Source organism: Lissotriton helveticus, chromosome 12, assembly GCF_964261635.1.
Source record: "Lissotriton helveticus chromosome 12, aLisHel1.1, whole genome shotgun sequence".
Classification (NCBI taxonomy): Eukaryota; Metazoa; Chordata; class Amphibia; order Caudata; family Salamandridae; genus Lissotriton; species Lissotriton helveticus.
Window position 1 is genome coordinate 75,932,266 of NC_136073.1, and position 18,980 is coordinate 75,951,245.

At 51.6% G+C, this 18,980-nt stretch overlaps 1 protein-coding gene across 2 annotated transcripts in view; it reads right to left on the bottom strand.

The window, feature by feature from the left end:
• EFNB3 (ephrin B3) overlaps positions 1-18,980 on the bottom strand; it is a 417,083-nt gene that overhangs the window by 157,678 nt on the left and 240,425 nt on the right. For both annotated transcript variants that reach the window (XM_078671092.1, XM_078671091.1), the window contains exon 2: positions 2,692-2,987. In XM_078671092.1, the coding sequence (XP_078527218.1) occupies positions 2,692-2,987 (296 nt within the window). The remainder of the gene's footprint in view (positions 1-2,691; positions 2,988-18,980) is intronic.

The window sequence follows — 18,980 nt, forward strand, 5'->3', positions numbered from 1 at the left end:
GGCTTTAAAAGCCTAGAAAGCGGAGATAAAATTATCTCCCTATCAGCAACAGGGTGCTAACACGCACATTCACATGCTAGCTCCCTTTTTCTCTACGCTTCCCCTTGCATCTCTAATGAGATGCAAAGGGGGCGTTCCAGAGAAAAATAATAGGAGAAATGTTGTTAAGCGACATTTCTCCTATTATCAAGGATTTCGCTAACCCTGTTAGTGATAAAAAAAAGCAGCGCTAACCGCGGTTAGCACTGCTTTTTTTTACACCTGGTAGTTTCCTGACTTAGTCATGATATCCTATGGAAGGTGGATATCATGGCTAAGTTTGTGAGCCCCTATCATCAAGCTAACGCCAAACTTCGAGAGATTATCGTTCGTTTTCCAGCGATAATCTCTCATTTGGCAGTTAGCGCGAGGATTTTTATCACTTCTGAGATAAACCTTGCTAATAGCAAGTTATCTCTGCGATAATTTCCGGCGATGCTTTGCAGTAAAAAATTCATTGCTAAGCATCGTTAGCGATAAATATCGCTAATCGTTGATAATATGCCCCCTAGGTGTCCGAGCCCAGGGTAAGTAAGTGTGGAACAATGTGACTTTAGATCTCCGGCTGCCATATTGTGTACGCTCCTTCATGAGGATCTTAACATCAGTTCTGAGATAGGTGGAGTGGTCAACATGTTTCGGCACAGAATTGTTCATGTGAGAGTGGATCCAGAGGCAAAATGTGAAATTACGCAACGCTGCATGATGACTGGTCAACATGTTCTAGCACAAAACGTCTCCTTGTGAAATTCATCCTAGCACCAAAACATGAACCTCTGGTTAGGGCTGGGAGGTTGACAAGTTTCGGCACATGACTGGTGAGACATGCTGATGTAACAAAAGTGAACTTTTTGCAGCCAAATTCATCTCCTGATTTCCTTTCAACTTTTTGCGCACATTATGGGAGGAGAAGTGTCTACTTTGTGTTGCTTCATGTAGGTCTGGAGCCCCAGGCTCAGAAGAGTAGAATAAGCCAGCACAATAACATATCCCATAACGGATGAGCTGCAGGGCAGTACAAGGTAAAGCTGGCGCGGCCAGCGTCTGATGATATTAAAAAGCACAAAAGCAAAGGCAGGCAGAGGACTGGGGAGCAGGGGATTAAAGCAGGGCCACAGGAGTTTGGCAAGGTGGGAATGAGTTGGGCGTGGGGTGAGGATAAAGTCATCCAAAACCCTGAAATGAAAATGTCATTCGATGTGTGTGTGTGTATGTGTGTGTGTGTGTGTGTTTGTGTGTGCACATGCATGTGTATATTTCAGAAAGCAGAGAAAGTGTGTGTGGCAAACAGACGAAGAGAAAGCGATGTTTGCTTCTGTGTTTGTCATGTTTGTGTTTGTGTGGTGTGATACATGTTTGCTGCTTGTCTGGCTGCGACATAATGTGTGTTTGGTACATTTGTGTGAAACGAGTTGGTGTGGTTTAAGAGATAGTTGGCAGTGCTTTGATATGTGTGCAGCCTTTGATGTTTGTGTATTCGAGTGCGTCCACGTGTTGCTCTGTGCTGCTGTTGTGTTATGGGAAATGAGAGAGGGAATAGTGAAGTTTTGTGTGCATGTTGCGTGGTGAATCTGTGTAGTTTAACTGCGTTGGCGTGCTGTTGCATGATGTTGTGAACGTGTATAGTGCGGCTGTACAGTGTGTGCCTTTGGAAAAGTATACTTGAGTTTTGAGTTACAATTCTGTGCTACTTGTAGGTACAGCATGCATGGTGAAGTGCTTCTGTGTGAATTTCTCCAGTGTGTGTTTGTGAATTAAAATCATGGTATTTGCTCGTGTTTGTTCTTTTGTGTGTCATGGAAGATTCTGGTGTGTTGTGAGTTTAGGTTTGCATATTACACTAATGCCCAGAGTGTGTCTCACTCACTGCTTCAAGAAAGACATCAAGGCCATCGAGGTGGACCCCAGTGTGTAAGAGTGGCGCAAACACACCCTGGGGCATCTTGGTGGCAGAGAAAAGAAAATGACAGAGTCACCCTCGCTGCCACCGGTTCCACCAAAAGTCACCCTTCTTCCTACTCCTTAGAGTGTGCCAAGTGGGCAACAGAAGAGCAGAGACTTGGGAGGGATCAAACAGGAAGTGACATTGGCCACAAGAAACTCATTAGCATGGCTGGTCCAACACCAGCCAAGCATCTGATGCCACCATCCCTCTGCTGAGGTCAGTCAGGGGTCACTGGGACATGTATGTGTTCCTTACTAAGGGTATGCCGTGCCACTGTGGCATTAGGACCCTCATCGCAGGCCTAACATGGTTCCAGTAGGATATATTCAACCTCTTCCCGTCTTTCGTAAACATCATTGGTCAACACTATTGGTCTAGGCCATGGGCCAACGCAATTGGTTAATGCTTTTGGCCAATGCCATTGGTCAACACCAGAGAGAGAGAAAATACTTTATTTAGACAATCAAGTCCATTCAAGTGCCAAGTGCAAGTTAAAGGTACATAAAAAGATCAGCAGCACAATGCACCATTGGTCAACACGGTTATCCATGTCCCTTCCGAGAAGGAACTTTAGGGCGACCTCCGCCCTGCGTTGCTGTCCCTGTTGGAGAAACAAACAAGACCCCACATCTCCCCTCCAGCATGTCGGAGAATGCTCCCGCCACCCCCACATTACAATAATAGCCCCAACAGCCCCCTTGACTTACTGATGATGTAGTAGTCGTGGTTGGTCTTGAACTCATGGCCCCAGAGGTTGGGGCTGTACTCCTGAAACTTGATGGTGAAGCGCATGTCATGCTGGGGCCGGTCGCAGGTGAGCAGCAGGTTGGGTGTGCGTAGGATCTCGCACTGCTCCACCTGCTCCAACGTTTGCACCAGGTACAGTTTGTAGTACTCGTACTCCTCCGTGGAGTAGGGGCCGAGCGGCACGGAGCGCGGGCAGATCAGGTCCAGCCGGTCTCCAATCTGGGGGTAGATGATGTAACCGGTCTCGTCTTGGAACCTGAAGATGGAGAGAGGACACAACGGGTGCGGTTAGTCAACACGGAGTCGCTGGCGAAGATCATCGTTGCAGTTGTACGGGTCACGGAAAAAGATGTACGCATACACTTCCGCATCATGCGGAGACCTTAAGGAAGTAAAGGGTAATGCAGCTAATCATATGGCAGTGACACCATTGTTTATGCAACAAGCAAACAGAATGAGATAATCAACTGTTATAGTGAATTTTGTTGTAGTCCAGGAATTGAAGGGTCTAGACTGTAGTAATATTATTTACATAATTCCACGAATACACAAGAGAAAAAGTCAGGAAACTTATATCCCATCATAGCATACAGTTCACCCTCAGAATGCACAATTTTAAGTGTATATCATTTTCCACCTCGTTCTATATGGAAGAGAGCCCGCGTCCCTCCTCGTCTGTATCATGCCCCCTCTATGCAAACCACCTGACCATTTTAGTAGATTTGACTCAGGTGGGACTACAGAGAAAATATGAAAGATTTAACAGGTATTGTGTGTCTAATGACCTAAAGGTTAATTTGGAAAAAACAAAAATAGTTGCCGTTGGGGAAAACACAAAAGCGTATAAGTGCTTATTGGGCAGTAAGATGGTGGAGGTGGTAACCTTATATAAATATCTAGGAATGTGGTTCACAAAAAAATGTAATTGGGCCTTACATAAAGAAACCTTGGGGGCCCGCGCCGCATCCACTATAGGAAGATTAGTAAAATTTAAAAACATGTTCGGAGGACCATCTTTGACCCCAGTGTTATCTGCTTAAAATTAAGGCTCCCAGTTTTCAGTTTTTACTGATTTTTACAGATAAATACAGACAAAAAAACCCATTTATTTTCCGGTCTGTATTTATTTTTAAAAGTGGAAAAATACTGATAATTGTGGTTCTTGAGAAAGTATCTCCATGCTGTCTTTTATGAATTTCAGGCAAAATCTGAGCAGATAGACAGCATGGGGAGTTAAAAAAGAGAATGAGATTTCCTTAAATACAGGCATATGTTATCATATATTTGTAGTGTAGCGCTAATATGTAACTGTGGGTGTAGTGTTTTGTTATATGGGGCTGCTTAATGTGCTACAACACGACACGTAACCACATATGTGTGCATGTCTATGAGTTAAATACCTGGAAATATACCATTATACAGCTCAATTTATTCTTAAAACACAAAATAAATATGGATAAATACCAATAAGAGGGTCAAAAAATAAATATGGAAAAATACAGATGGAAAAGTAAAAAAATAAATACCATAAAACTGGGATCCCTACTTATAATACAATGGTGGCTGCAGAATGCTCATACAGGGCTGAACTGTTGACTCTAAGCACAGAGGCAAGCTGGGTATGAAAGAATCTAGGTTGTCGGACATAGGCTATGCATTAAGGAAACCTTCAGCTAGCTATATACTGGACTCCTGTGATAACCAAAGGATGTACCCCTATTTACCCCTCATTTCCGAATCCCCAATTGTGGATGCAGTTACTAAAATTTCCGGTTGCCTTTAATCTTACATTCTTAATAAAGTATGAGGAATTCGGTGCATTTTTATGATCTTGGTCATAATTGTACCTGTGGCTTGCGGGCCTTAAATTTTAATGTTCATCTCTTATTAGACTGTTTGCAATTTTATAGAATTGGCTATAAGATTTTAAAACCACTTTTTAAAAAATATAATATTATTCATCCAAACGAGGCCCTCGTATTACTTATAAACATGGAGTCTTTAGATGTTGCTTGTGCATTAGCAAAAAAATAAATTAAAATGGGGTTGGATTAAAAATGCTTGAGAGCTTGGAAACTGGATAACGTAGATGACCTGCCATGTCGAACTTAGAGGAAGGAGTCTCAGAAGTAACATGTATGATTCTTTGTGTGTGTCTTTGTGCCAAATTGTTGTTATTGTGGGTGTTGGAGGGTAGGATGTGTTGAAGATTGTGATAGGATTGGGGAAGGGTGGGCTATGGGTTATTATAACTTTGTTTTTAACTGTGTTTGGTTGTATGTATTGTTTTATAGATTTTTAACTAAACAATAATAACGATTATTACTACTTCCTCCCCATCTATGCCCAAAGTGACTTGATTTATTCCATTTCTGTTAAAGATAATGGTCTATCCCTAGGACAAAAAGTTCTGATCCCCGAACATCTGTTCTGATGCAAACAGGGGCACAAACTCGAATGATATAAAACTCAACAAAGATGGCCCCCATGGAACTCCGGCTGCATGCTCCGCTCACGAAGAAGTCCCGCACCAGTCATTCTACGCGCGGGCCGCTACCAAAGAAAGCTAACGTCAAGTTCCATTTTAAAAAGTGGAATGCGCGCGCTGATGTATGCATGGAACTTCTACGGCCCAGTTACAAAACAAGGGATGCTGTACACGATTTGGGTTTTATTGGAAGGCAGCGCAGACGAAAGGGGGCAAAAGTGCAGCTGCCAGGGTGGGGTGAGGGTTCAAAGTGGAGGAGAGGAGAAGGGGTCCATGTGCTGAAGCACCACATGGTAAACAATACTGCAGGAATTAACTGAGCACTAGCACGCTGCCACTGAAGACCTGGGATATTTTCGAAATATCAAATCAAATAGAGCTTATAAAGTGCACAGATACTGCAAGGAGTGTCCCGTTGATGTTAAGCAGGGGCCCCAGCGTGTTAAACTGGGGACTCGGGATGTTACGCAGGGGCCTCAGGATGTTAAGCGGGACCTCAGGATGTTAAGCTGGACCTCAGGATGTTAAGCTGGACCTCAGGATGTTAAGCTGGGGCATAGGGATGTTAATCCGGGGCCTCTAGATGTTCAGCAGGAGCCTCTGGATGTTAAGCAGGGGCCTCAAGATGTTACGTAGGGGCCTCAGGATGGTAAGTGGTGGCCTCTGGATGTTCAGCCGGGGCCTCTGGATGTTAAACAGGGGCCTCAAGATGTTACGCAGGGGCCTCAGGTTGTTAAGTAGGGGCCTCGGATTGTTAAGCAGGGGCCTTGGGATGTTACGCAGGGGCCTCAGGATGTTAAGCAGGGGCCTCAGGATGTTGAGCAGGGGCCTCGGGATGTTCAGCGGGGGGCTCGGGATGTTCAGCAGGGGGCTCGACAGGGGCCTCAGGATGTTAAGCCGGGCCTCAGGATGTTAAGCTGGACCTTGGGATGATAAGCAGGGGCCTTGGGATGTTAAGCCGGGGCCTCAGGATGTTAAGCCGGGCCTCAGGATTTAAGCAGGGGCCTCAGGATGTTAAGCCGGGCCTCAGGATGTTAAGCAGGGGCCTGGCTGCAGCATTCGGCACCAACTGGAGTCTCTTGAGTAAGTACAATGGGAGGCCCCAGTGGAGTGCATTCTTGAGCGAGATATTAAGAGATTTATAAATATCATATACTGAGGAGTGAAAGGCATCACTATGTCCACCCCTCACCATCGGGAGCCTGCATGCCCACGTTGACTCTTCCGCCCTTAACACCCTTTCTGCCCCACTCTGGCGCGGTGCCCTCTACCTCTAGTCCCCGTTCTACCCTCGCCTCATACCCACTCATCCTCACATAGTCATGGGTCGCTTTGGCGATGGAGTGAGTAAAGCACACCAGACCCCACTGGGGTTTCTTGGCACCTGAAGCTGCAACAGAACCGTAGCTCCTGTATGCCGCAAGGCCACATGACTGACAATATAGGGAGGGCCCTTTGCACCCCAATTATCACTCTCGTTGACTACCCACTGGAGGGGCTGGCACCTACTGTCCTGGATAATATTTTCTTTTTGCAGTTTCATATGGGGCGGACTCGACCCCACGGTAGTGGAGAGCTTTACATTCCGTCCATCATCTTGTGTGTTTTGCTGTTCACCCTATGTGGGAAGGGTATGCCAAGACGTGGATCCCGTGTTCACTAAGCCACTGGAATCAAGCTATCCTGGCTGAAGACGGCGGATAGCCAGAAACCGGTCCTGGGATGCTTGATTCCGGTCCAGGGAAGACATGGCTTGGCAGTTCAGGCTGGACTGTTCCCATGAGGCACAGGGTCAAGGCTGATTTGCATATGGCCATGTCTGAACTGGGGTGGCTTGGTGAGCAAAATAACGATGGATTAAACCCAGATCTGTGACTGGGGGTGAATGTTTTGCCATTGTGCAGCATTCCGTCCGTCCATCATCTTGTGTGTTTTGCTGTTCACCCTATGTGGGAATGGTATGCCCAGACGTGGGTCCCGTGCTCACTAAGCCACTGGAGTCAAGCTATCCTGGCTGAAGACGACTGATAGCCAGAAACCGGTCCTGGGATGCTTGATTCCGGACCAGGGTAGACATGGCTTGGCAGTTCGGGCTGGACTGTTCCCATGAGGAACAGGGTCATGGCTGATTTGCATATGGCCATGTCTGAACTGGGTTGGCTTGATGAGCAAAATAATGATGGATTAAACCCAGATCTGTGACTGGGGGTGAATGTTTTGCCATTGTGCAACATTCCGTCCGTCATCTTGTGTGTTTTGCTGTTCACCCTATGTGGGAAGGGTATGCCCAGACGTGGATCCTGTGATCACTAAGCCACTGGAATGAAGCTATCCTGGCTGAAGACAGCTGATAGCCAGAAACCAGTGATTCGGTCCATGGAAGACATGGCTTGGCAGTTCGGGATGGACTGTTCCCATGAGGCGCAGGGTCAAGACTGATTTATGGCCATGTCGGAACTGGGATGGCTTGGTGAGCAAAATAACATTCCGTCCATCATCTTGTGTGGAGCGCTTTACATGAGCACCAGTTACACAAGGACAGTATGCTAGGCACAGGGAGATGAAGTGATGTGCCCAGAATCACAGGATGTTGAGCCGACGACGCTGAGACTCAAATGGTTCCCAGCGCCAGGGTCGGCAGCTCTGGCCGTTACGCCATATCCTCTGCCCTTACTCAGTATCCATGGTGTACACCTGCGACCCCGGCGGCCGGTGAGTGACCCTAGGTGGGCGCTAAACTGCCTGAGACGAGGCTCTAGTCTCCTGCCCGGCGGCGGCAGCATGGGTGGGGGGCGGCCCAAACAGCGCCCACCGGGAGAGGCGGCTTAGATTACCGCCGGATTATCCCCGCCAAGCGTCAATGCGGTGGCGGCGCCGCCAGGCCGCGGGCCGCGCATTCATGTGTCACCCTCGGACAAAGAGGCAAGGGAGATAAAACGGAGGCCGTCGCCATGACGGCTTCTTACCCCTCCACCACTGCCCCTTACCCTGCCCCAGCTCCGGCCGACCCCCAGAGCGCCTGGAGGCTTCTTTTCAAATAGCCCCTGCCTGGACAGGTCCATTGTGCACTCGTGTCTGTAGCGAGCCGAGCGCTCCCGGCGTCAACAACTGCTCCATGCTGCAGGGGCGGGCCTCATCTCGCCCAGGTAGCTCAGGAGGTGCAGCGCCTGCTGCGGAGATCCGTGCTTACCATGGAGGCCTGGGGGGAGGGGGTGGGAGGGCATTGGGGCCCTTTCCGATTCCCACCTCGCATAAACTCGTATTGTGATTATTATTAAATAAAAACGCCTGTTATCTAAGCACTGAGCACCAATTCGAATTGTGGCGTTCGCCGAGTATAAGAATATTATTTCAAACTATAGGATTTGATTTCAACAAAGAGCGCAGGCCACGGAAATCTCATTTCCAGGCACCCTTTCCCTCATACTCTCCTTTCTTACCGAGTGAGTGCTACAGCTAACCACAGAGGCCGTGCACAGAATAAAAGTTATGTTTTTATTGTACACGTACCTAAATGTAATGTATTATTAAAAGTGCATGCTGTTCTATTGTGTGCATATTTTCATATTTGCAAACACGCACACATACAGTCCCTCTAAGAGTCCATAAACTGGGCAATAGTAATATGTATTATCCGCAGCACTCAGAAACAAGTGGCACACGAAACGCTATATAAAACAAGTGAAGTTGTTATCTTTATTTTCAGTATTTGAAATCATTGCCAGCACAGTACACCTGAGACGTACAGGTAACGTGAGCTGTACCATATTCCAGGTAATGTACCCCTGCCAGTCCGCTCGGCGCGCCCTGGGCCGAAGCCGCCCCTGGCCGTCCTTCCAAAACTGACTCCCAGAGTGCCCCTGAGCGGAGATTAGCAGGGCCCCGACACTCCCTGGCGCCCCTCACTCTACCTTGACTGACTGACAGCCTTTCTCAGCACACCCACGGGGCCGGGGCTCCCTCCAGCCCACCCAGGGGTGGCGGGCACTGCGCGCTCTGCGCCCCGCCCTGCGCAATGACACCCCCGCATGGCCGCCAAAAGAGCTTCCAGAAACAGTGGCCCTGCAGAGCAGGTAGTTATGCACCGCCCTGTGCGCGCACACGAGTTAATCAGGGCCTGTGCGTCCACGGGTGTGCAAAGGCCTGCAGGGGAGCGGGAAGAAATAAAACACCGTCTCACGGGTGTAAAGCGTGTCTGCCAGCCGAGGTGTCAGACATCGGATTGCAGGCGGGAGTATCCGGGAGCGCAGGAACACACTGCACCAATCACACACCCAGCCCCTGCACGGCAAGGAAGGGCGCGGCTGGCCTGCACCAGCCCTGCAGGCCTTCCCCTTAGTGCAGGGGCACAGGCGAGAACCCAGGGAAAGTGGGTTAGAGACAGACGGATCAGTGCACTGGGCTTACACTGGCATAAAAGGGCGGAAGAGAAGAAGTGGTAAAAGGAAAGCAGAACAAGTGGGGAAGGTGAAAACTGAAGTGAAAGTGCAGGGGAAAAGACTAAAGGGTAGACATGAAAGGTGACATGGCAATAAGAAATGGAATAGTAGGTGAAAATGCGAAAGAGTAGGGGGAAAAGATTAAATAAACCATAGACAGGAAAGTTAAAAGGATAGGAGGTAAGAGCACAGAGAGAGGAGGAATATATGGCAGGAAGAACGACCTCGTGATATAATAGGCACGATCTGTAGTGTCAACGTCCGTCCCGCAGTGACCGCGATGAATCCTCAAGCAAGGATTCCTTGCTTGAGGACGGGGCGGACGGGACAGACGTTCACACTACAGATTGTGCCTATTATATCACGATTTGGGCATTTTCTACCATACATACTTTGCATAAGCGTCTTTATGCTGTGGGATCGTATTTGAGATATGGATGACAGTTAGATCTATTCATCATATATATATATCCATCTGCTTGGACCCACACATATTGGTAACACTGAACATCATGGTTACTTCTACTGGATTATCATTGGATCTCTTGTCCTTAATCTGGCGAGACGATCCTCTCCATCAATAGCAGCGCTACTCCCTCAGATCTTTATCTATTTATTTATTACATCACCTTTTTGAAGACTCTTCTATCAGCATAAGCCCTGAAGAAGTCCTTCTTAGGGACGAAACGCGTCGGCTGTATGGTGCTTCATTTTTAGGTCAAGCTTAGCGAAGCGTAGCGATGGACCTTTTGTTAGCGTGTCTGGGGGAATGTGAGACAGCGATCGCCCACGCGCCTCGCTGTCTCAGATTCGTTCGTGTGAACGTGCTTTTGAATCTAGCTGCTGGGAGCTGCAAAACAATAAGGCAGACTTTGACGATGCGAGCGCCTGTTCCCGCCCCCCGCCTTCAAACACTCACCGGCTGCAAGGGGGGGCTCCTCTGACGGCGGCAGGACGTCTGTGACTCTTTGGGCTGGCGGCCCCGGGCACTCCACACTCCACGGGAGCCCCGGGCCGCGGGAGGACGTCCCTTCTTCTTCCGGGCGGGCGCTGGCCAATCACAGCGCGCCGGCGGCCGTCACTCAACGTTAGCCTCGCTGTCGTGCTCCCTCCCCCCCGCTCCTCTATGGGGCGCGCGCACCAATAGTTAAAATAGTGCGCATACTTATTTGCATACAGTATCAAGCTACTCCTGCTTGTTTCATTAAGCAGCGGCTTCAGGGGCTCATGCGTCTGCATGGCGTAAAGCCGATAACTTATTTGCATACAATAATCCTGTGTTGGGAACTATCACCGTCATGCTGCAGACCCTCCCTGCGCCAGGCTACTTGGTCCAAGCTGCGCAGATCTCCTGTTTATTTTTACTATTTTGCCGTTTTCGCAAAGTGGTGCGCGCGCACCCCTGGTTTCACTTTGGCCGGCTTCGCGAGTAGTGCACGCGCACCCCAGCTACAGAACCGAAGCTTGCTGGGTTCGAGACATGGTTTTCTGTGCAGAGAAGTTCCTTTCTTTATTTTCTTTATTTATTTCTTTATTTATGCATTTTTATATAGCGCGGACTTTACCCGAAGGTGTCAGAGCGCTTCACAAAAGTGTTCACTCCAAGCGATAGTACGGTATGTTGACTGAAGGGGAAGCTGTAACTATGGTTACCATAAGCTTTTGTCTAAGCCTGAGTACAGACCGTGGCGGGACGCATTAATCTTTTGATGGTGAAACTCTTTTCTGCGCTCTGTAAATATACGCCTGGTAGTTGGCTGGCCAACCTTTTGTTTTCTTCAGAAGCACGGGTCATCCTTACTGGTTAATACCTTAAACTTTACTAATAACCTCCACTAAACACGAAGTTCTGTTGTTGGCACTCCCCCGGAGACGATACAAACTGCCGTTTGTCTCTTCCTGGTTCTGCTTTAGGGTGGCGTGCCCCTGCCTAGCACCGCCCTGTGCTTTGCAAGTGTGATTTTGTGTTCCCAGCTTCATTAATGGGTAGTCAGGATTGAATAAAAAGAAATTGAATTTGAATTTAACATTTTGAAAGTACAGAAGAATTTGGGGAATAACTACAAATCCTCACTGCTTGTTTTTCTTCAAGCGATCATGTTTCATGCTCTTTTTGCTGTTATTTTCCGGAACATGTGTGCCTGTGTAACAACATCTTGAAAGAACTATGAGGATCGTGAGTAGTGCATGCTGCCACATGCTGCAGGCGCGTCGGCCCTGTCTCTTTTTCTCAAAGGGACCCTCCTATGATGTTTCTCGCACCTCATTACTTGCAGTTTAACTGTTTTACTTGTTTGGGTCAAACCACATCAGTCCAATCTGAAGACGTCTGGCACCCCCTCCCCTTTGGCACATTCCACATTGTGTATTTGGTGGAACACATTGTCTGCTTTCTTCCAGGAGACCACAAAGAAAAAGCATTTCCAACATCTGAATATTTGTAATAATTATGTGTATTTAAGAGCTACAATGGAATCGGTGGAATTAATTTTTTAGCATTGAAAATTGGGAAATTACCCCTGCTAAAAAGAGCAATTACATCATTTAAAATGTGAACCTGGACCAAATGGAATGGTGCGAGGATTTGCGGCGAAATGTCAAAAGTATTTTTTGCAGTTACTTTTCCTCGCAGTGGGGCCATGTGCTTGCTTCTTTGAGGTGTTCCGTTGTTGCCTTAGGTGGCGACCTTGCTTTGCTGTAGGGGCGCTTCCGGCAGGATATCTACCACCTTAATGAGCTCTCAAAACAAGTTTCATGTTATGGCTTTATCACACTTTTCATACGCAACTGCTATTTTCTCACATGAGCGCCTGCCGAGCTGTACATCTGCTTTGCTAGATTGCTTTTTCCCATAAATGAGCTAGGAGTCGAGGTTTTATGGATATGTCTGCGACTCCAGCCTTCCTTCAGTGAACCCTCAGACTTAAAATGTAATGGTACCAGGTCAGTGTCATAAACCCAGTACACCAGAAGATCAAGACTTTGTATTTAGATAGCTGTGCACTTTGCACTTTTGGGTTCACTCAGCGCCACCACAGCATCAATCTGTGCAACCATTCAACAACAACTGGTTCAAATATGTTCTCTCAATGTTTCAAGCTGTCACAAAAAGATGTTAATATTTCATTTCTGTTCTTGGATTTTCGTCACAATAAAATACACTGAACATAATCTTCACAAAAGTTATTTACAAAAGTTTAAGCTATTGCCATTATAAATTACAATAACTTTTATTTAAGTATTAATTATTAGGAAAAATTAAAAGCCATTGTTATTTGTAATATCAATACATCTAAGTCACGTAAATACAACACATATTGCAGTACAAATTCTATAGGTGTCCCATTTGCGAAAGTTATAACCATTGGCATTGTAAATGACAAAGCTATTAATTTCGCTATTTTCAAAACCAACACATAAATAAAAAATGTGTCATTTACAATACCAATAGCTCAAACTTTCCTAATGCGAGACCTATTGCATTGCAAATGCTTGTTCTATTTTTGAAATAAAGAAATCAAACTGAGGAACTTCGATCTCCGTGACTCATTGGAACTGTAGACCAAATACTGACTTGTCTTATGTTAACTATTGTGGTGCACCTGTGCTGTTATTCTTAACTAATTACGATCCCTAGGGAATCAGCATTGTTACAGTGGGTGCTATTCAGTGTGCACACAAACCCCTGTGAAACCAGTGGGGGCAATAAATATCATCTGGGGCTACTTTATGTTATGTGCTGATCCTAAGAAGGTTCCACTGTAAGGTCTCATATATATATACACACACATATATATATATATATATATATATATATATATATATATACACACATATATATATCTCGCTCCAAATTACCCACAGGCAAGGATGCACTAAACAGCAAGATCACGGGTAAGAGCGAACACCACAGTCCGATATGTTTCCAGCTCTCATGTCATAGATTTTAGCTTGACGCGTTTCTGAACTTCTTGTTCTCATCAGAGGCTCGACAAATGAGTTCGTGCTGACACACCCACACTTAAATTCCTTGTTTAGCGTCCTTTATGTGCGCAATGCTTTCTGGACTTTGTAGTGTGTGTCATCATTAATCCACCGATGGATGCACGTTAATTACCAAGCTGCCTTCATTCAAAGCCCTTGGATGGGCCTCAGACTGCGTGCCACTCATAAATCCCATATTGTCAGCTGTTTCACTCCTTGGGCTCGGCAGAATATATATATATATATTCAAGATACATATATGCAAAGTTAAGCGTAGGAAACATATACTTACCTATACATACGCAGCTGTTGATGCTTGGGCTTCGACATTTTGTCATCGTTATTCTGGGACTTCAGAATTTCCTGCTCGGCATGTCCTACCTCCACTGAATAGGCAAGAGTAGGGGACATGGCATTTCCTTTCATCAGCACCAGACGGGCTCCTGACTCTGATGACCTCACTCCAGCTCCTGGTGGACTCTGGACTCCATAGTTCCCTGTTAGCAGAGCCAGGCGGCCCTCTGCCTCCCCTGTTAACACTATGGAGCCCCCAGGGTCCCCCAAGCTCTCCAGCCACTCTCTGTGGCTCCACCCGAGCCTCTGGCTTTCTACTCACTGCTCTGTGGCTCCACCTGGCCCCTGGCTCCGCGGTCCCTGCTCTGTGACTCCAGGCTGGCCCCTGGCTCCCCGGCCCCTGGCTCCCTGGTCTCTGCTCTGTGACTCCACCTGGCCCCTGGCTCCCTGGTCACTGCTCTGTGACTCCAGGCTGGCCCCTGGCTCCCCGGTCACTGCTCTGTGGCTCCAGGCTGGCCCCTGGCTCCCGGTCACTGCTCTGTGGCTCCAACCGGGTCCCTGGCTCCCTGATCAATGCTCTGTGACTCCAGGCTGGCCCCTGGCTCCGCGGTCACTGCTCGGTGACTCCAGGCTGGCCCCTGGCTCCCCGGTCACTGCTCTGTGACTCCAGACTGGCCCCTGGCTCCCCGGTCACTGCTCTGTGGCTCCAGGCTGGCCCCAGGCTCCCGGTCACTGCTCGGTGGCTCCACGCTGGCCCCTGGCTCCCCAGTCACTGCTCGGTGACTCCAGGCTGGCCCCTGGCTCCATGGTCACTGCTCTGTGACTCCAGACTGGCCCCTGGCTCCCCGGTCACTGCTCTGTGGCTCCAGGCTGGCCCCTGGCTCCCGGTCACTGCTCGGTGACTCCAGGCTGGCCCCCGGCTCCCCGGTCACTGCTCTGTGGCTCCAGGCTGGCCCTTAGCTCCCTGGTCACTGCTCGGTGACTCCAGGCTGGCCCCTGGCTCCGCGGTCACTGCTCGGTGACTCCAGGCTGGCCCCTGGCTCCCCGGTCACTGCTCTGTGACTCCAGACTGGCCCCTGGCTCCCTGGTCCCTGCTCTGTGACTCCAGGCTGGCCCCAGGCTCCGCGGTCACTGCTCTGAGGCTCCAACCGGGCCCCTGGCTCCCCGGCTGGCTCTGAGGCTCCAACCGGGCCCCTGGCTCCCTGATCAACGCTCGGTGACTCCAGACTGGCCCCTGGCTCCATGGTCCCTGCTCTGTGACTCCAGGCTGGCCCCTGGCTCCCCGGTCACTGCTCTGTGGCTCCAGCCTGGCTCCCTGATCAATGCTCGGTGACTCCAGACTGGCCCCTAGTTCCCTGGTCACTGCTCTGTGACCCCAGGCTGGCCCCTGGCTCCGCGGTCGCTGCTCGGTGACTCCAGGCTGGCCCCCGGCTCCGCGGTCACTGCTCTGTGACTCCAGGCTGGCCCCTGGCTCCGCGGTCGCTGCTCGGTGACTCCAGACTGGCCCCAGGCTCCGCGGTCACTGCTCTGTGACTCCAGGCTGGCCCCTGGCTCCATGGTCCCTGCTCGGTGACTCCAGACTGGCCCCTGGCTCCGCGGTCACTGCTCGGTGACTCCAGGCTGGCCCCTGGCTCCGCGGTCACTGCTCTGTGACTCCAGGCTGGCCCCTGGCTCCGCGGTCGCTGCTCGGTGACTCCAGACTGGCCCCAGGCTCCGCGGTCACTGCTCTGTGACTCCAGGCTGGCCCCTGGCTCCATGGTCCCTGCTCGGTGACTCCAGACTGGCCCCTGGCTCCGCGGTCACTGCTCTGTGACTCCAGACTGGCCCCTGGCTCCCTGGTCACTGCTCGGTGACTCCAGGCTGGCCCCTGGCTCCCCGGTCACTGCTCTGTGACTCGAGGTGGTCCCTGGCTCCCCGGTCACTGCTCTGTGACTCCAGGCTGGCCCCTGGCTCCGCGGTCGCTGCTCGGTGACTCCAGGCTGGCCCCAGGCTCCGCGGTCGCTGCTCGGTGACTCCAGACTGGCCCCTGGCTCCGCGGTCGCTGCTCGGTGACTCCAGGCTGGCCCCTGGCTCCCCGGTCACTGCTCGGTGACTCCAGGCTGGCCCCAGGCTCCCTGATCAATGCTCGGTGACTCCAGACTGGCCCCTAGTTCCCTGGTCACTGCTCTGTGACCCCAGGCTGGCCCCTGGCTCCGCGGTCGCTGCTCGGTGACTCCAGGCTGGCCCCCGGCTCCGCGGTCACTGCTCTGTGACTCCAGGCTGGCCCCTGGCTCCGCGGTCGCTGCTCGGTGACTCCAGACTGGCCCCAGGCTCCGCGGTCACTGCTCTGTGACTCCAGGCTGGCCCCTGGCTCCATGGTCCCTGCTCGGTGACTCCAGACTGGCCCCTGGCTCCGCGGTCACTGCTCGGTGACTCCAGGCTGGCCCCTGGCTCCGCAGTCACTGCTCTGTGACTCCAGACTGGCCCCTGGCTCCCTGGTCACTGCTCGGTGACTCCAGGCTGGCCCCTGGCTCCCCGGTCACTGCTCTGTGACTCGAGGTGGTCCCTGGCTCCCCGGTCACTGCTCTGTGACTCCAGGCTGGCCCCTGGCTCCGCGGTCGCTGCTCGGTGACTCCAGGCTGGCCCCAGGCTCCGCGGTCGCTGCTCGGTGACTCCAGACTGGCCCCTGGCTCCGCGGTCGCTGCTCGGTGACTCCAGGCTGGCCCCTGGCTCCCCGGTCACTGCTCTGTGACTCGAGGTGGCCCCTGGCTCCCCGGTCACTGCTCTGTGACTCCAGACTGGCCCCTGGCTCCCTGGTCCCTGCTCTGTGACTCCAGGCTGGCCCCTGGCTCCCCGGTCACTGCTCTGAGGCTCCAACCGGGCCCCTGGCTCCCCGGTCACTGCTCTGAGGCTCCAACCGGGCCCCTGGCTCCCTGATCAACGCTCGGTGACTCCAGACTGGCCCCTGGCTCCATGGTTCCTGCTCGGTGACTCCAGGCTGGCCCCTGGCTCCCCGGTCACTGCTCGGTGACTCCAGGCTGGCCCCTGGCTCCGCGGTCACTGCTCTGTGACTCCAGGCTGGCCCCTGGCTCCGCGGTCACTGCTGTGTGACTCCAGGCTGGCCCCTGGCTCCGCGGTCACTGCTCTGTGACCCCAGGCTGGCCCCTGGCTCCATGGTCCCTGCTCTGTGACTCCAGGCTGGCCCCTGGCTCCCCGGTCACTGCTCTGTGACTCGAGGTGGCCCCTGGCTCCATGGTCCCTGCTCTGTGACTCCAGGCTGGCCCCTGGCTCCCCGGTCAGTGCTCTGTGACTCCAGGCTGGCCCCTGGCTCCGCGGTCACTGCTCTGTGACTCCAGGCTGGCCCCTGGCTCCGCGGTCACTGCTCTGTGACTCCAGGCTGGCCCCTGGCTCCCCGGTCACTGCTCGGTGGCTCCACGCTGGCCCCTGGCTCCCCAGTCACTGCTCGGTGACTCCAGGCTGGCCCCTGGCTCCATGGTCACTGCTCTGTGACCCCAGGCTGGCCCCTGGCTCCCTGGTCAGTGCTCTGTGACTCCAGGCTGGCCCCTGGCTCCCCGGTCACTGCTCTGTGACTCCAGGCTGGCCCCTGGCTCCCCGGTCACTGCTCTGTGACTCCAGGCTGGCCCCTGGCTCCCCGGTCACTGCTCTGTGGCTCCAGCCTGGCTCCCTGATCAATGCTCGGTGACTCCAGACTGGCCCCTAGTTCCCTGGTCACTGCTCTGTGACCCCAGGCTGGCCCCTGGCTCCCTGGTCAGTGCTCTGTGACTCCAGGCTGGCCCCTGGCTCCCTGGTCACTGCTCTGTGACTCGAGGTGGCCCCTGGCTCCCCGGTCACTGCTCGGTGACTCCAGGCTGGCCCCTGGCTCCCCGGCCCCTGGCTCCCCGGTCACTGCTCGGTGTCTCCAGGCTGGCCCCTGGCTCCCCGGCCCCTGGCTCCCCGGTCACTGCTCGTTGACTCCAGGCTGCCCCCTGGCTCCCCGGTCACTGCTCTGTGACTCGAGGTGGCCCCAGGCTCCCCGGTCACTGCTCTGTGAGCCCAGCCTGGCTCCATAGTCACCTCTCTGCAGCTCCAGCCCTCACCGCCTGAGTCCTGTCATCCATCACTCGGACCCCAGAATCCTGTGGGGAGCCCCGGGCTCCAACATGATGGATAGAGGGCTGTACCACACGGAGGAGTCTGGGGGGTGTCTGGAGAGATGGAGGCGGGGGCTGTAAGAGGAGGGGAGCTTCGAGTGAGGATAGACATAAGAGGGGCCAAGGAACTGGGGGCAGAGGTCTGGGGAAAAGAGAGGGCAGCAAAAATAGAGGTAAAAACTCATAGAGGGGGCAGCGAGAGAAATAAATACATTCTAAAACAGGAGTGTGCGCGCAGTCCCAGGCCATGGATACAGCAAGTGGCGACCCGTGCACCCCTTTCCCAGAATACAATCAACCATAGCGCCTAGAGGAGAAAAGAAGGGCGTAATTTATCATATATTAGCACAATATGTACAGATGAAGGAACAATAACTGGAAAAGCCACACTGAGCTCCTGAAACCAGAGCGTGCGATTGTGCGTAAGAGCTCCAAACCCTCCTGGCCTGTTTGGGCGAGGACTTGAGACATTCCAGCCCTGACCCTGATGGCTACGATAGTCCTTGACAAAGGCAGAGCTGATAAGTACCTTGTCCTCAAACTCCTCCCACGCCCCCTTCCACCCCAACTACCTTGTGCAAAAGCTAGAACTATCCGGAGGGGGTAGACCGTCAAGGAGTGCTAATTCCCTTCTCTTGAAACCTCGAATCTTCCACAAAAAGAGAACATGCCAAAGAGCCTTCTCTGGCTCTGCACCAAAAATTTGGAACTCTCTTCCACCGGAAATTCGTAGAATCTCTTCCAAGGTTGCTTTCAAACTTGAAGCAAAAAGACTCCTCATGAATAAGTTCTTACCTTAACAGGAGGGGCGATTGTCAGCTCTATCACATCGGACGAAACTACAGTCTTGGTTATTAATCATGTTTATTATTATTGTATTCGCTCCCCTTATGTCATTAAGTTTTCATCGTCTA